This window comes from Hirundo rustica, chromosome 17, assembly GCF_015227805.2.
Source record: "Hirundo rustica isolate bHirRus1 chromosome 17, bHirRus1.pri.v3, whole genome shotgun sequence".
Lineage (NCBI taxonomy): Eukaryota > Metazoa > Chordata > Aves > Passeriformes > Hirundinidae > Hirundo > Hirundo rustica.
The window spans coordinates 1,156,964-1,173,624 of NC_053466.1; the positions used below are offsets into that span (position 1 = coordinate 1,156,964).

Below are 16,661 nucleotides of genomic sequence, written 5' to 3' on the forward strand. Positions count from 1 at the left end.
ATGTCAATACAATCTGGAGAGGGAACTGATGCTCATACACAGCACCAGGCCTTCAGCTTATTTCCACCGCTAACTTTAAATAACAATGCATGAATGGACAAAGTGCCTGGTTTATGGCATCCTCCCTTTCAGCCTCTCCCTTGTCTCAGTTCATTTCCCCGCGGCACGCTTTGTTCTTAAAGCGGTCTTAACCGCTCATACATCAAAATATTTAATCAACATTTCTCAGCCAGAAAATAATCCAGCTTTAGACCGATTCAGTGGGAGACTCTGCAGTGGATTCAACATTAAAAAAAAAAAAAAAAAAAAGTCAGAATGCATTTCCGAGGGTGCTTTAGAAAAATCAATGCTGACATGTTTTTAATGAAAATCAATAAGCGACATTAGATAATGAAACGAACACGCGCTGCGCTCAGACACCCAGCTTCGGAAGGATTCGGCGAGGTGAGCGCTTGGGCAAGGCGGGCTGAAATAAAGCACTATTTTAATTTTTGTTCTGCTTTTAACGAGAATCTCAAAACCTGCTTCCTGTGAACGGCGACTCGAGGGCTTAGGATCTCCCCGGCTGCCTGTTCCCGCAGCCCCAAGCGAACGAGCGCGGGGAAGCGGCGCGGCATCTCCTGTGACCGCGTCCGCGCACGGCGAGGCGCTGACCCGCGCAGTGCCCGGACAAGCTGCGCCGCGCCCCAGCGGGGGACAGCGACCCGTTAAAAGCTCGAGTTGTGAAACTCCTCACAAGAGGCCTGCCCCTTCTCGGAGTAATTAATTCCTCGACTGCCGCGCTGAGCTGCGATGAATGAAGGCGTGCTCGCGGGAGTAACAGCTATGCTAATGCGGAGGAGCCGCGCGGACAAAGAGGACAAGTGCTCGCTTGAGTTGGGCGATGTGCAAACTCACCCAGCCATACGCATGAAAACCAACACAACTCTAGCGTGACGTGGAAGTTTGGCCTCCTGAAAACCAGCAAACTTGGGTATTTTCAGGGCAGCAGACTTCTCCTATCCATATTCCCGTCACTGAACAATTTGAACCTTTCTTGGGCTACTCCCTGTCAGTAGTTAGAATTGTTCACCCTTTCTTTCTTGAAGCTGGTTGGCTTGCACTGGATAGATGTGTCAGAAGCCTGCAGCTCACTGTACTTCCAGCAGAAGGTTCTTCACGCTGCCTCCCCAGCAGAGCAGGAGCGCCATAAATTCCTAAGAAACCCACCTCACAGCCCAGCATTTACAGCAGGCATTGCTTTACACTCGCATATTCCCAATCTGCACCCTGCAGGAGCCAGCAGGGATCTTCTGCACGGTGGTAACAATCTTTGCATGGCTTTGTGACCCACAAAGCACAGCCCCAAAGCTCGGGATGCTGGCACACGCCACGAGGATGTGATCCCACCGAAACCGAGCCCCCACGCTGCTGGCTGAAGGACAGCACTCGGGGAACATTGCTCTGGCCACCACAGGACCCACTGCAGAGCACAGCCGCAGCCAGAACCGCTCTCACGGGCTTTTCCTGCGGGGAAGGAGGAATTCTGCCCACTTGATTAGCATGTAAGTCACCCTCAATGCCAAAGAGCCCCTGAAGTCAGTCAGTGTCGTCCTGGGTCTGACTGTACCTGTGCCAAACCCTGTGCTCTGACTGCAAGATCTCAAACGAAAAAATCCAAACAACGTCGTAGCAGAAAATCATTTGAGGAAAAGGAATGGAACAACAACCCACACGCAAGAGTTACTGATAAGAACAGAGAAACAAGGGCTCATTATTAAATGACACTGAGAAACTGATGGCTAGAAGAATAAAACTTTCCACCTTGAGATACACAGCAAACCCTTATCTCTGTTCTGTGCTACTCACAGCTTAAAAAAAAAAAAAAAAAGAGAGAAAGGAAACAAAATGGAAACAAACAGCTGAAACATAACTGAAATAGAACCAGTTCTAGTCAGTTCCGCTGCTTTAAATCCCTCTGTTCCCAAACTAACAAGCAAGCAAGCAAACAAACAATTCCCCCAGCGGTTTGAAACATTCACGCTTTCCAGGAAAGTTGGCAAATCGAGCAAAGCCCAGCACAAGTGGAGGAAGCTCTGTAGCTTCCAGTGAGAACTTGCAGTATCTGGGGGCACGCCTGGAACAAAAGCCTACCCACGGAGTCAACAAGACCACGGCAAGATTCATTACAAAGTCAGACATGGTGTTTTGGCTCCTGGCTGGACAGAAGGCTGTAACATTAACACATGGTTCATTACAGCAGAATTAGAGCCTGCTCATTCAGGACTGCAGAAATTAGGGATGGTACACATCAAACGTATTTTCCCAGGAAAACACAGGGCCTCCAGTCCAGCCCCAGAAAATCACTAATTATGGTGCAGAACCTATTCGCATTCACAGAATACAACCCCTGTTTGGCAGTTCTTTGTCTTGATTTTTTCCACTGCACAGGATTTCAAAGTCATCTTCTGGACAGAAGCAATTGAATATTTTTTCATATTACAGCAGAAATTTGAACAGAATCAAGATACAAAAATACAGAGTAATAAGAATGAATTCAATATTTTCTCTTAGCGAGCACACAATGATGTTTTATTACCGAGGATAAATTACTTTACACCTCATAAGCAAGGGCTGCTACACTGAATTACTGTTGCAATTCAGACAGTTACATGTTATCAATCAGGGAAGATTTTAAGTCTGTGCCATTTAATGGCTAATTCCTCAAAACACAATATAGCTGAGCTCCTGCAATTAGTCTCCTACAGAAAGAAAGTAAAGAAGACGTCACAAAGCAAGTAAATGGAAGTAAAGTAACCCAAGTATCCTGGGGGAAAAGGGGAGCTTCTTTAGTATTAATAGAACAGTTCTAACAAGTATAATATCCTATATTGATTTCTATCAAAACCCTTGTGATAAAATATGCTTTTCAGTATGATGAAGCACGCTGCAATCTCATTTTGCAAGTCAGCACGCATTTGAAGAGTTTTTACTGAAAATGGGTTCAAGCCACCAGCACTGGAGAACAGAACTCCACAAATGTCTCCATTTTCTTAACCACTATTTATAGCAAATTACAATATTTAAATACCAGCACCGAAAAAACTCTTCTTCCACTTAGAAATACATTTAAAATAGCCAGCTTTAAAGCATCTTCCTTATTAACAGCCTTTCTACAGCATCACATTCTCAACTGGTATAAGTCAAAGGGCTTCTTCAATATTAACAGAGTGCCCATATCTCTTTGCTCCAGCTAAACTTTTGTGGCATTTTAATTATATCCAGATTTCAGAGAAGATACCGATGAATGAGGCAGCGTCTCAATGACATACATCTCTCATTCTCCACTTCCTTCTGAAAAGAACCAAGTCATGTTTTTGATGCTGCTCCGGACCCAGTGTTTGCAATTCCCTTTCCAGTGAGCTCAGAAGCCCATTTCTGAGCTCGCAAACTCCCACCCAGCTCCCGACGGGAATGGGAGCCGGCCTGGCTTCTCAGGGACAAAAGCAGGATCCAAAGCGTTAAGGGATCCAGACCCAGGTGTTCTCAGGACTCACTGTGAAAGCATCACTTTTCTTTCAGCTCGTGAGCCTGTAAAGGAGGTGAGAAGAGGGAATTGATGAGGGATGGCTGAACTGCAGAACATGATCCCAAAGGAAGCAGGATGGGAAGAACTGGGAAGAAGCTGGCTCAAAAACCAATATATTGCCTAAACTCTCCCAGAGTGAGCCACAGAGAGGGCATGCACGGGGGATGAAGAAATACCCTGAGTGTTCATAACGTGAAACGACATTCTGACGGAAAATACCAGTTATTACATTTGTTTTTCTTCTACTGCAGCTGCCCCAGCGGCCACTTGCTCAGTTCTCTCCCTGAAACTCGCTAACCCAATGTGATTAAGCCAAGGAACCCCCCCAGAAGCAGGCAGCACATTTTCTGAGAGTCTGCCTCTCCCCAGAGGACAGCACCCGAGCTGAGCTGGAGAGCTCTCCTTCCCTCCCCGGCAATCTGTCACCCGGCTGAAAAGCACCGTGCCCATTCCTCACCCCTGCTGGATACACCCCAGGGCACCAGGGAGACACAAACCCGAGGGAACTCCCCCACGTGCACACCAAGCACCAGGCAGGCATGGGAACAGCTCACCAAAATACTTCTATAAATAAATTTACACACCTTTGGTTTGGTTTTGGGTTTTTTTTAAGGAGGGGAACACTCAGGAGCACAGTCTGAGTATGTGTTCTAAGCATGAAGAAGTACCAAAGCAAGCAGCTAAATGAATGTTTCTGTGTCGTGTCACACCTTGGTTATTGCAGAGGTAAAAGTGAAGCCTCATCCTCTTACCAAAAGAAAAGGATAATGGCATTTATAGCAAAAGTACCCACTCTGACAAAATGCTCCATGTTCAGTTTAGGTTTTTGTTTCTTTGCAGGTGCCAAGTGGGGAACAGTCAGATTAGAATAAATCTTAGTCCAGAGCATCAGCTGAATCTTGCCCCTCACCTGTGGGCCCAAGGGTCATCCTGACTCTCTGGGATCCAGGATTTCTGCAGTCAGACCCCTCTTAGAGCTCACAGCCTTCCACTATCAACTCCAAAGCTCTACACACTCCTCAGCAGCTTCTCAAGCTTCACCATTCACCACCTCAGTGATAAACTCCATGTGGTTTTATTAAGCAGTAGCGAATATTTCATTGCACAGGAACGATTAAAAAAAAAAAAAAAAAGAACTTGGGCATGCAAGAGGGAGAAGTTAAAAGATTTTCCCTCTTCCCTCCTCCTGAATTACAATTCCACTTCTGAAAGATCAAGAGGGACCTTCCATGCCAATCTGTACTATCGAAAGTATAATGAAAAAGTCAAGTCACTTCCTCAGTCACTGTGAGGGAAAGTGAATTCCACAAAGGAACAACTGAAAGCAATCAGATTCACTTTCTGCACAGCTGGGAGAAAAGCAATGCTCTTACTTAAGGAAAAAAGGATTAAAAACCAACTTAAATTTGCTTTCTTCAGAACCACCAATCCGTTTGAGTGAAGAGAGCCCACCTTTCAACTACAAATTGGCAGAAGTAGTGAATCATCACAGCGAATGCTGTGCCCTTCAAAGCTACAATGAAAAGTCCTCCAGGCTTTTTTTCCAGGGGTGGAACTCCCTCCACATCCTGAACAATCAGCATCCTCCTCCAGCCACGTACAGCAGCGCCCTGGTTTGCTTGCTGTGGCTGGCAGAGGTCACCACAGAGCACAGGCTAACGAGGGGCTCAGTTCATAACCTGTCTCAGGGCCACAGTGATTAGATTCATTTTCCTTCAAGTGACATTTGAGAGACTCCTCTCACACATCAGCTCCACAGCTGAACGGGTCTGAGCGGTCCGTCCGCGGGGAAAGCATCTCCACACTGCGCCTGACAACAGAGTCCTTCCAAACAGTCGCAGGAGTGCTCCTGGGAGGCTTTGGTGTACTCTGCAATTTGGGGAGAGCAGGAAGCAGCCATCGGGAAGGGCTGCCTGGGGCTAAAGGCAAATATCTGCTCTGCTGGGCTACTGAGGCAATTCACACACCTGCCTCAGCCCCCGGGCATCCAGAGAAAGGAAAATACAGCTATTGATCAATTCACTAACCCCACTGGCAATGACTGATCCCTCACCCGGGCTGGCAGGAATTGCCAGCTGTGCCACCCAGCCCAGCACACAGCAACGGTGCTGCGGGCCAAGGAATACCCACTTCCCTTAGAACTGCACCCCTGCACGCCCCTCCAGGCAGAAACTTCTGCAAGGGGAGCTGGGGGGCAGTGGAATAACCAGAACTCACCTGGCAAAGACAAAATCCACAGCCGAGCTGCACGTGAAGTGTGAAAAGCCCTAAGGAAATAGTCCAAAGGGAACAGAGAGGATCAAGTCAGTCCTTCCCACCCCAAATCTGACACACAGTGCCCGACGGGAGCGTAAAAAGTTAATCCAGGCTGAGTGAGTTTCTCACCTTGGCTGAACGAACAGTTCCTGGACACAGCACTGTCACAGATGGCAAATGGGATCAGGAGAGGAGCAGCACCCAGCAGCCATCGCTAAAGACAGGCAGTGATGTCCTGGGTGCCACTGGTGCCACTCCTCCCAGGGCACTCTGCCTCCCCCATGCCCAATACCTGGCAGGATTCCACAGCTGGAGGGGAGAATACCAACTCTGTGCAATCCCACTGGGGAAGAGGTGAAAAAGGGAAGGGAGATGCAGAATTACTTTTTCATTCCAATGTGAAAATCCAGAGATATGCGTGGGTACAAGTAAGGGCAGAATAAAGCTTTAAATATTTAGTCTTCTTTGAAGCTTTCACACTAATCACTTAAGCCAACACAACATCTTAAAAATCTACAGAATTATCCAAAGCCTTTCTGTTAAGCCAGTTCTAAGGACACAATCAGTTCCTCTCCTGCCCTGACATCACACAAAGCGACTCAGGCAGCAGTTAATAAATCTAAGCCCCTGTGACAGATTTCATCTTCCACAGGGGAAAAAAAAACTCCGCTGCAGAGGAAACCGAAAAATAAAAGAGGATCTGAGGGAAAAATCTATTCATTGATCAGGGGAAGGAGAATGCTAAATTCAGCTGGCAAACAGCAGCCTGGCAAAGGAGCCATCGAGACACTTCCGAGTGCGCTGGCACAGCTTCGTCCTGGATCTGCTCAGCAACCCCGGCAGAGGAGCTGCAGCTTTTAAATGCACCCGTCCAGCACTGCAGAAGTCAGATCCAGTTTTTTGATGCACTGAAAACAGCACTCTGCTCTGCAAACCCAGATTCGCACCCTGAAATTCCTCAGTGCCAAAAACATGCCAAATAAGCGCCTCTGTAACTGGAATTTTGTCGGGGAGAAATGCTCACCTTCCACAACAGAGCCAGTCTCACAACGGGAGAGGCGGGCGCTTTCTTTTTGCTTATCTCTCTAAAACAATTCACAGTAATCCCACATGTTAAAACACTTAAAAGCCACAAAACTAAAGCAGCCTTCCTCCTCTGCTGCAGAGGAGTACACACAAACCCAAGCACAGACTTGCTGAAGAGTGGAAGGGGTTAAAATCTGTGGAGAATGAGAGAAAAAGGCTAAAAAGCACTACCGCAGTTAATGTTAAAAACACTAATTTCAGTCCATTTGTGCATTCAGAGGCATTCTGGTTTGAATTTCTTCAGTGAAACCAGATGTCTCCAGCGATCATCAGAATGCACACGCTAGAGCACAATCAGCTTGTCCTGGGCACAAGCTCCAGCACATCCAAAGAAATCGGGGGCTCCCAGAGAGGAAGCAGCTAAATGCAATAACCTGGTGATTGCTCAGAAACACAGCTCCCAGCGCTGGAACTGGGATGGAAAAGGAGACAGCAGCAATGGATCCTGAGCAGCATCTGAGTCGGAACACGACTGTGAGAAAAGCACATAATCAAGAGACAAAGAGCTTCCCAGGGAATTAATGTATCTGGTCACTCTGTCACTGCACATAACCAAATAGATGTTATAATAGTGAGACAGCACCTTACAGAGACAGCTGTAACAATCACAGCTTTAACGGGCTCCAGCACAAAACCCCGAAACACGGCAGTGTCACGATCATCTTCACTCTCAAGCTGTCCAACTGAGAGGAGAGGCTGTGCTTTTATTAGCTTATATTAGCACACCACTTATCTAGTTTCTAAAAGCAGAATTAAAACCTTCTGCCATGTGCTGACACCTGGCTGCTGTCCAAGCTCGTACTTCATTTAGCATTATCACTGAAAAATGGGAGGCTTAGGCAACACTGGAGGGAGATGGGAAGACAGACGGTTGCCCATTACTGTCAGCTCACTTCTCCAGCCTTCAGGAGACAGGAATCTGCCAGAAATCACAGCAAGAAAATATAAGCTCCCTAAATTCACCAATTCAGGCTATTGGATCCCCTTTTTCTCTGCCCCCCAAAAGTTTATCCCAGCATCAGTTCAGAGCAAACAGGATGCTGATGTGATCTCAGCAAGGGATTTTCTGTGCCTGACACACGGTTTGTGTCCCTACCGATGCATTCCCTGGCTTGGGAAACAAGAGGAGCCTTTCCTGGAAACGTGAGTCCAACAAACCAGCTTTGCATGAAGGTTCTGACACCATTCCCACAGCTGACTCCTCCTAGCACAGAAGTTTTCCATCTCCATCCCAGTCCAAGCAGTGACACGATGGCCACTGCTCACTGCAGCCTGGGCTGAGTGCACCCCCTCACTGCCAGGAAACGGCTTCTGGCTCCAAAAGCCCTTTTCTCATTGTAACCACAGCGTATCTGCTCCATTATTAAATCCCCTACTCCCTCCATCCCCAAGAACACGGGGATACAGTGGTAGAACAAGGCTGCAGAGGAATTACCTTGGCACTCATTTGTGAGCCTCCAGCTGCCCTGTTCTCCCATTGCAGGAGTCCCCTGAACCGTGCCAGAGCAGCAGTGGCTGACGGGCAAAGCCCAAGCAGAGGACAAATACGAATATGGTGATTTGCTCATTGAGCTGCATGCAAAATCATTAGAAAAGTAATGAACAAAGAACACAGCAGGCCAGGAAAAAATAAAAAAATTTGAGCAGGCAGGGTCATGTATTCCAGCAAAGCTTCCTACCTGTTTATTAATTAATTGAGACAGCTTTTCAGAAACCTTAGAGCAACAGGGGCTCCCATTTATTCCACATGAGCACAATTTAACTGCTGAAGAACTCTACCTGAGAGGAAGCGTTTTTGATGTCAATGGAAAAAAGAAAAAAAAAAAAGAAAATTAGGAATTTGAAAGGAAGAAAAAGTTAAGAAAAATACCATCACAGTCTGTTATGAACACATACTGGTCCTGCAGCAGGGGGAGGAAGTGTCTCCCCCTCTCAGCTCTGGGTTATCTGTGCTGCTGCATAAAAGTCCACGGAGCCACCCCTCTGCAGTGGCCACTGCCATTCCCTCAGGCACTCCGAGCAGGACCCACAAAGCACACCCACCCCATCAGGAATGCCTTTCCTGGAGAAAGGGGGGATAATAATAGCCAGGACTTCCAGTTTATCATTCTTCTGACAGTCAGAAAGTAAGCTCCAAGTGAACCCCTTTCATCCCTTCCCACCCTTTCTCTCTGCTCTGTCTGCTGCAGGGGGTAATTAAAGTATTTTACAGCCTGACTGACAGCCCCGTGCCCCACGAGCCACAGGCGAGTAAAGGGCACGCATATTCCACAAGGAATGTAAACAGAGCCACGGCAAAACAGTCAGCAGCCACCTCCAGCAGCATTCCTAAAAATCAAGGAACACTCCGCAGAGCTTCCTTCCCCTCCCTCCATTGATGTTTTATATTAAAACCCAAACCCAGCCTCCTCAAGTGAGCAAAGATAAGAGCACGAGCATTCTTATTTTTGCTCCGAGCATTCAGTTTGCTAACACGTTTTAGCTAAAATTCCTGCTTCGTCACGCCTGACACAATCCAGTCTTTTAGGCAAACATTCCCTCCGTTCTGTGTGCTGTGGCTGCCAGCCAGCTTTCAGCTGATGTACCCAGGGTTTTTCTGCTGGTGTCCAAGCACAGCGAGATCCCTCAAACCTGCTCTCACACAGCACTGTCACCCCTGCATATGCTCTCCAATTCTAAACAAAGCAGATGCAGATTTATCGATAGGCAGGGCTGAATAGTGCACATCAATTTTAGAGATATCAAACAGAAAAAAAACCCTTCTAAGTCAGGTTATACACAGGAAATAACTGTATGTCCTGAAACAAATAAATCTTCCTGCAAACAGCCAAAGGGTATTATTCTTCACCCTGGAATTAAAGCTTTGTGGTAGGTGGATTTCAATGAAAGGCTTTGTCACTATGGAAAAAGACCAATAGAAAAACAATCACAATTTGTTAAACAAAACACAAGCCAAATAATTTCCACGGCTCCTACAAAAGGAAAGTGAGAAAGGACAGACCCAAAGCTTCTGATTAGAAGTCAGGCTCAGAAATTCTGTCACTGGACACACTGTTCACTGCATTTCCTTCCCACATGACTTCTCTGAAGTCCAGCGAGTTTTCTTTAAGATGCCAGACAAGGTTTTTACCAAAAAGGAGAAAAGATGCCCGGTGTTTTAGCCAACTACCTGGCCACTGTTCTCACTTCCAGGTCCTGACTCACCTACCCACAGCCACGAAATTCAGGGCAAGAATCTGCCAAAGCAAAGCTCAGAAAGAAGGAGAAGAGGAAATGAAGTTTTCCCCTGTTACCTGAAGCAGCTTGCAAACCAACTCCGCCACACAAAGGCAGAGAGGGAAACCAGCCCAGCTCATCAGCTCGCCCTGATGTGGATGGAGGTGGAACTCTTGGCAGGCAGGAGGTAATTCCACTGGAGACAATTAAAGCTGGCAGAGAAATTCTCTGCCTCTCAGGCCACCAGGAAGCTCTGCTGGTGCAATGCAGCCATGCCCTGTCCTTCTCACCCCTTGGGAAAACCACGGCATCTCTGCGCTTTTCCTGGGCTGTTCTTGGGTTTCTTGTGCCCGAAGCTGCCAGCGGATCGAGCTCCCTCAAGTTGAAAGAGCACTGAGAACGTCTCTGAACATTCAAGTCTTTCTTTGCTTCTGACAGAAGCAACTCCTCTCCAATTGTGCCTGCTCAATGTTTTTCCAGAAATGCAGGAGAATAGAGCCTGCTTTGAAAACTGTTAATTGTTCCCCAAAATATCATTAATTTCTGAGTGTTTTTTTTTAAGATAGTTGGTCTGTTGCCTCAGCTCTAATTACATTTCTCATGTCAATTAATTAAAACCATGCTAAATGAAATGCCAGTTTTTATTTAAAGTTTAGGAGGAAAAAAAATCATGGGATACAATTAGATGTTACCAGACGTGATCTCAGCAGGTTTTCAATTATTCTATGGATAATACATCCCTAATTCAATACAAAGCTGTAATTAAGAATATAATTAACTCGTGGCATTCTACTGATGTCATACACCACGAGAACACATAACAGTGCAGAATCCTTAATGGATTGGTCTGTTTCATCCAGGATGAATTAGGCACATAAAAATAATTTACTGCGGGAGCTTGGCCAACGTAATGGCCACATCCAAAAAAACAAAGTATAAAACCAACTTAGTCCCGTCAAGGAGGACGTGGCCAGAAGCCAAAGCTGCACCTGCTGCCGAGCTGGTGGATTTCCCTCCGGAGGCAGGTGTGTGCAGGGCAGGTGAGGAGCACAGGAGCTGGGGCAGGTCCCTGCTGCAGCAACCAGAGCTGCCTGGCGCTGCCCCGAGCTGCTCTCTGTGCACAGCACACAGGGCTGGGCTGCGTTAAAAACCCGCATTTCAGTCTGGGGTTTATCTGCAATGCATCCCCCCTCTGTGCTATCACACCACCTCGGCTCAGGAGAAACCCTCCAGGTCACTGCTGCTTATTAAAGGAAGGTGTCTGAAACACAGGCTGCTCAAACCAGAGAGCTCTGCTCTCAGTTACAATTATTTGAACACCACAGTTCCCTTAGATGTTTTTAATAGACAACATTCGAGGGAGGGAAAAAGAGAATAAGGTACATTTCCTGAGGAAACCAAAACAGGTCCCAGAAGAAAGCCCTCAGAACTACAAATAACTGCTCTCTGTTCACACAGTAAAAAAGAACCTACAAAATATTTATTTTTTCTTTCAAGTAAGCCCTCTTTCAAGAGGGATAGGAGGATAAAAGCTTGAATTATCAGCTAAAGAATCTCCTGCGCTATAGTTCAGTGGTGATGTGTCAGTAAACAGATGAAAATATCATCAGGTAAGGCACTGACAGCCACTCTAGGAAGAGCCAAGGAACTCTAGAGCCATTGAACAAACTTGTGTGAGACTTTAAAAGAGGACACTCCTGTTTATCTTTCTCTCTGAACACTTAGTATTTCTCTTTCTTCAAAATAAATTAATTGATGGAGTGTCTTAAGCCTACTTCTGCACCTTGCTGAAGGAAATTACCACTCTGACATTCAAATAAAGTTTCATTCTGCAAGCTGACTGTAAGGAACTTCATACAATGGACAACATAATTCCCAAAGCATTAACCACGACACTCAAAAAATCTGTATGTGGATTTCTCAGCTGCATTGTCAATAGCTAAATTAGCAGGAATATTTATAAAGGTCTTAAAGAAAGTCTGACTTTTGTTGTTGAAGCATAGAAAAAAATTAAATTGAATCCTAGAAAATACACCAGATTAAAAACTGGGGGAGGTTCTTGCAATAATTTTTATCAACCATACAGGTCAATACCACCCCTGACCTTCAGCGTGCTCAGCCTTTTCTGCAACGTGTTGAATCCTCATTCCCTGACAGCTGCAAAGAGCTTTTAGGGGATTCTACAACATCTGAAATCTGGTGGGGGGAAACATATTTCTTCTGCATGCAGTGTGCAGAAAGGGAAAGGCAGATGCTTCTGACACTGCTCAGAGCACACCCAGCAAGCCAAAGGTGGCCGCTAGATTAATTTATAGGAAAACGTTGCTTTGAGATTCTTCTCTTCCTGCTCTCTGCTCAGAGACCTGAAGAAGTCAAAAAGCCAAAGGCTTTCCTTCCCATGACCTGCACTGTTGGTGGATTTTCAAATCATGCACAGATCCAAGCTGCATTTGTGCCCACCACCACCTCCTCCAGGTCTGCAGGGATCCCAGCGTCCTTCCACGGATGGATTCCATCCCCTGCTTCCACTTGCCTGTTTTCCTCACAGCTTCCCCCAGCCAGCGAAAGGGAAACACACCCCAGCCCATCCTGTGCCAAGCAGCACGTTAACCACTGAACATCACCAATGCAAAAACCTTCTCGAGATCATCCCACCACACCGATTTTTTCCTCCGAGCAGTTATCCCACACAGACACACTCAAAAATCACCAGACATAGCTCTTTTAGTTTTCCAAAATACCACTCCAATAAACCCGAAGCAGATGTTGTCTTTTTATATTTTGCTAATGCTATCAAGATTTTAATCAAAATGGAGCTGACTAAATTCATGGTCTTAGTTAACAGCAAAGCTCCTTTGAATCACAAGATGCCTCTTTCAGATCAAAGTGGCACAGAAAGAGTCCGAGTTCAAATTTATTCTCGCGTATCCAGGGTCTGTCTTTAGGATTCTTACCCTTTTTCCACAGCTCAAGATGTTGGCACTTCATGAATCAATCTCAAAGGATATTAAAAGCAGCAGGAATAGCCTACAATGAGCCAGAAGGTTCCTTCACAAAAAAAAAAGAACATTAAGTTTGCCAAGGAAAGCACTAAAAAAGTAATAAGGAAATCCAGACTTAAACTTAATTCATCCCCACATACATATGCATTAAGATACAGCCTTTAATGACAATTTATTTCTTCCAGAGTACTCGTGAGTAAGGCTGACAGAACAGACAGCTGCTCACCATTTCTTTATCATTATGTATAACCCCATGCAGTCATTCAAGACACAATATTCAAGGGTTGCACTGAATTATGAACATTCTGATAAACTTTTTTGGCAGCTTATTGTGGTACTGTACAGCACACTTCAGAAATATTAATGCATTTACTTACACAGCCCTTCGCTTGAACAGAATTTTCCATGATTTTAAAAGGCTGAACTGCAGCACAGCAAAATTAGCAGCCGCACTCTCAGAAGCATCTGCTAATACAGATGCCTAATTTAGAAAACCTGTGGCCTGATTTTCTGAAGGATTCAGTGTTAGTGCAAGTTCTGATCAAATCTCCTGCTTCCATCAGGGACAGCTATAAAAAATATCAAAGCATAACAGAAATGTGCCTTTTTTCCCCAGCATAGCGCTGTGCAGCAGGAACATGAACAGAATACAATTCCCCAGACTGTTACTCAACTTCTCTTTGTCCTTCCACAATCTTTGCTCCTTCCATGAGACACAAGTTAACCTGCAAACTTATCCAGCACATCCGGCTACAGCAAGGGAAGATAAAGGAAGGATTCAGAAAATGGAGCCCTGAACACCGAGGGAAATTTCAGAGAGGAAATATAAGATGCCTACAACAAGATATCCTCTGCCTATCTTCCTTCTGTGCCTTGCATTTGGTTCCGAAGGATTTGGTCTTGGAAGGGCTGTTTGTTGGAACCCTGGGCACTGGGAATTCCAGGATTTCTGTGCTGCCAGCCTCTGACCCCCAGCAAACACTGCACTGACCTGGGGCCGTGGAGAAGGATCCCAAAATGGAGTGACAGCACTGGGATTGTGGGTGTGGGGTTTGGATAGAAGTGTGTGATGTCACAGGGTGCAAAACTCAGAGTTTAAGGGTTTAGAATACAGTAATAGATATAAAGCAAGGTGGAGGTTTTAGGGCAGAGGCTGAGTCCTTCTTTTTCACCTTCTTCATGGGTCTGGGTGGTGTTTTGTAGTTGGATAGAAAATTCCACATTGTGGACCACAGGTGGTTGGTTATTGGATTAAAAGTAAAAATAATTTAGGTGTCATTTCTTAATTGGACTGTTTGTGCTTAAAAGGCCTTGTAGAGAGATAGATACAGGTCCGTTTTTACTTTGTTAGCTTGAAGTGCTGCAGAACTCACAGTTTGTGAGACTGTAACACAGATAAGAATTAATAAACATCTGAATCCAAACAAGAAACACCGTCTGGAGCATTTAATCCCAACTCTGGCAAAAAAGAAGATGAAAACAACAGCTGCTAAAAACACGTTCCAGGATGCTGCCACCAACAGTGAGTGCGAAAACCAGCGAGAGCCACAACACTGCCCCGAACCCCAGAGCTGCTCTCAGGCTGCCCAGGGAAAGCCACGCCGAGCCCCTGCCATCCCCACACCTTGCAGCTTCTGTAATAAACAGACAAAACCCTCCTTCAGCCCCCAAACCAGGATTTTTTCCCCAGGAAGCTATCCATCCTGTGTGCAAAATGCGACAGCAGGCCCCTGGATGAGCACCTGCTCCTTAACCCCTGGCGCGCCCTGAGCGCTCCCTCCTCCCTGGAGAAGGATGAGAGCTCTGCTGGGCTCACCCTGAGCAACAAACCCAGGAGGCTCCATCTGCAGCTCTGCCACCCCACAGGCAGCCTGCTCCCCAAAGACAGCACTCCCAGAATAACGCTGCCGCCGCCACCTCCGTCCTGCACTAACAGCAGGCTAAACCCGGTCTTCTGACTCGAAAAGTCTGGCAACTTTGAACAGATTTTTTTTGTGGAATTAGACCAAAAGCTTCAAAATATTTTCTTCCCCCTTTTTATGTGCCTTTTTGTAATGCAGGGGCATGTTTGCAGGAGTTATCTGCAGTTGTGACTCTCACTCAGTAAAAATGAATGCTAGCATTCATACATCATCATCACTTCAGAAAGAGAGATTAAGGAAAACACCATCTATCTTTGCCTCCGAAAGTGAAAATCACAGGATTTAACCCAGCTAGCGCTGCTCCTGGAACTGATTCTAGCTGGCTAGAACTCAGGATTCTCCAGCTGCCTTTGTTCTCAGAAACAACTGAACCACTTCACAGAGACTCTTCTGAATCAGTCAGAAAACACACACCATGAAAAGCCTCAGCTGAAACTGCTACAGCTTGAGAAAGTCCTATTTAAAAAGTATTATAGTGCCAAGTGCTGAACAGTTACTCTAACTGTGACTTTCTGATCACGGGTACCTGCCACTCTGTGGCAAGAAAAACGTGATCAGACCCATTTTTAAACCACCAGCTCAGACCAAAACCCCCCCAGCTTTACTGCACTTCCCCGGCTTCTTTTTCAACATCACACCTATCCAGTAGGAAATATCACATATGCAATGAATTAGACCACAGGCCTTTCATCTCCAACTGCTTTGAAATGTCACTTAGTAAACCCAGCAGAGTTTGTTTTCCCAATGAAGAAAGATTTCCCATTAAATCTTCACATCGGGAATGCACCATGTGGTTTGCATTTTATGTTCTTCAAAACTGTCTCCCAAAAGCTCCCACTGTTTGATTTCATTTTCAGGCAAGAGGGGCTAAAACCTGAAATGTGGTGAGACAAATTAGAAAGCATACAAGGGAGGCTGAGGTGGGGGGTGCATATTCACCCTGCACTTATGTAGAGTGCTATTTACTTTTGTGCCATTTTAGTGTAGTAAATTTCAATATAAACACAAGTGCATTTCTTCAATAACAAACAGAAATTTACCAGAAACAGAGGCTGGCAACTCCCAGGCTGTCTTCTAAGAAGGTTGGATTGCTTATTAGAGTAATACGTGGATAAATTCACAAAACAGAGAACAACTAACAGAAAACGGAGCTTTTCACCCCCATTTGACGCCCAGAAATACAAACTCACTCTGCAGATGGAAGAAAGGTCCTTTGGGAGCCAAAACATCCCCTCAATGTGAATTATCCCCTGGAAGCATTCCTTACTCTTGTGTGATCACTGGAGCAGAGAGCAGTTTAGGATCTCAATTTTATCTAGAAGTCTGTGCAAACAGGATGAATTCCCAAAAAGCGCTGGCCACCTCCCCGGAGCTCCGAGCCCCTGAGGTAACTGAGACAGAATTGCATTGAATTAAGTTCACCTGTGATTACAGCGCTGTCATTACCAGCACCTGTGCACAATTAAATCCTTCCCACCAGCCCAAGGGACAGAAAACGCTCCCAGCTGCACCCCGGAGAGAGAATCCCCTCCCTCTGAAGCAGATGGCTACTTTTGGCAACCCAAATCACCCTCCTGAACAAAGGCCACTCGCTTGATCACCAGTAACAGT

General features: G+C 45.9%; 1 protein-coding gene across 4 annotated transcripts in view; it reads right to left on the reverse strand.

Annotated features, from left to right (window-relative positions):
- TMEM132C (transmembrane protein 132C) overlaps positions 1–16,427 on the reverse strand; it is a 165,376-nt gene extending 148,949 nt beyond the window's left edge. Inside the window, exons 1-2 of one of the 4 annotated variants that reach the window (XM_040080664.2) lie at positions 16,241–16,424; positions 13,081–13,174 (exon numbers count right to left, since the gene is read on the reverse strand). In XM_040080664.2, the coding sequence (XP_039936598.1) occupies positions 13,081–13,114 (34 nt within the window). In that variant the 5' untranslated portion in view covers positions 13,115–13,174; positions 16,241–16,424. Of the gene's footprint in view, positions 1–13,080; positions 13,175–16,240 lie in introns of all 4 variants that reach the window. The other 3 variants (XM_040080666.2, XM_040080668.2, XM_040080667.2) reach the window with 3 other exon arrangements.
- Between the last annotated feature and the right edge of the window lie 234 nt (positions 16,428–16,661).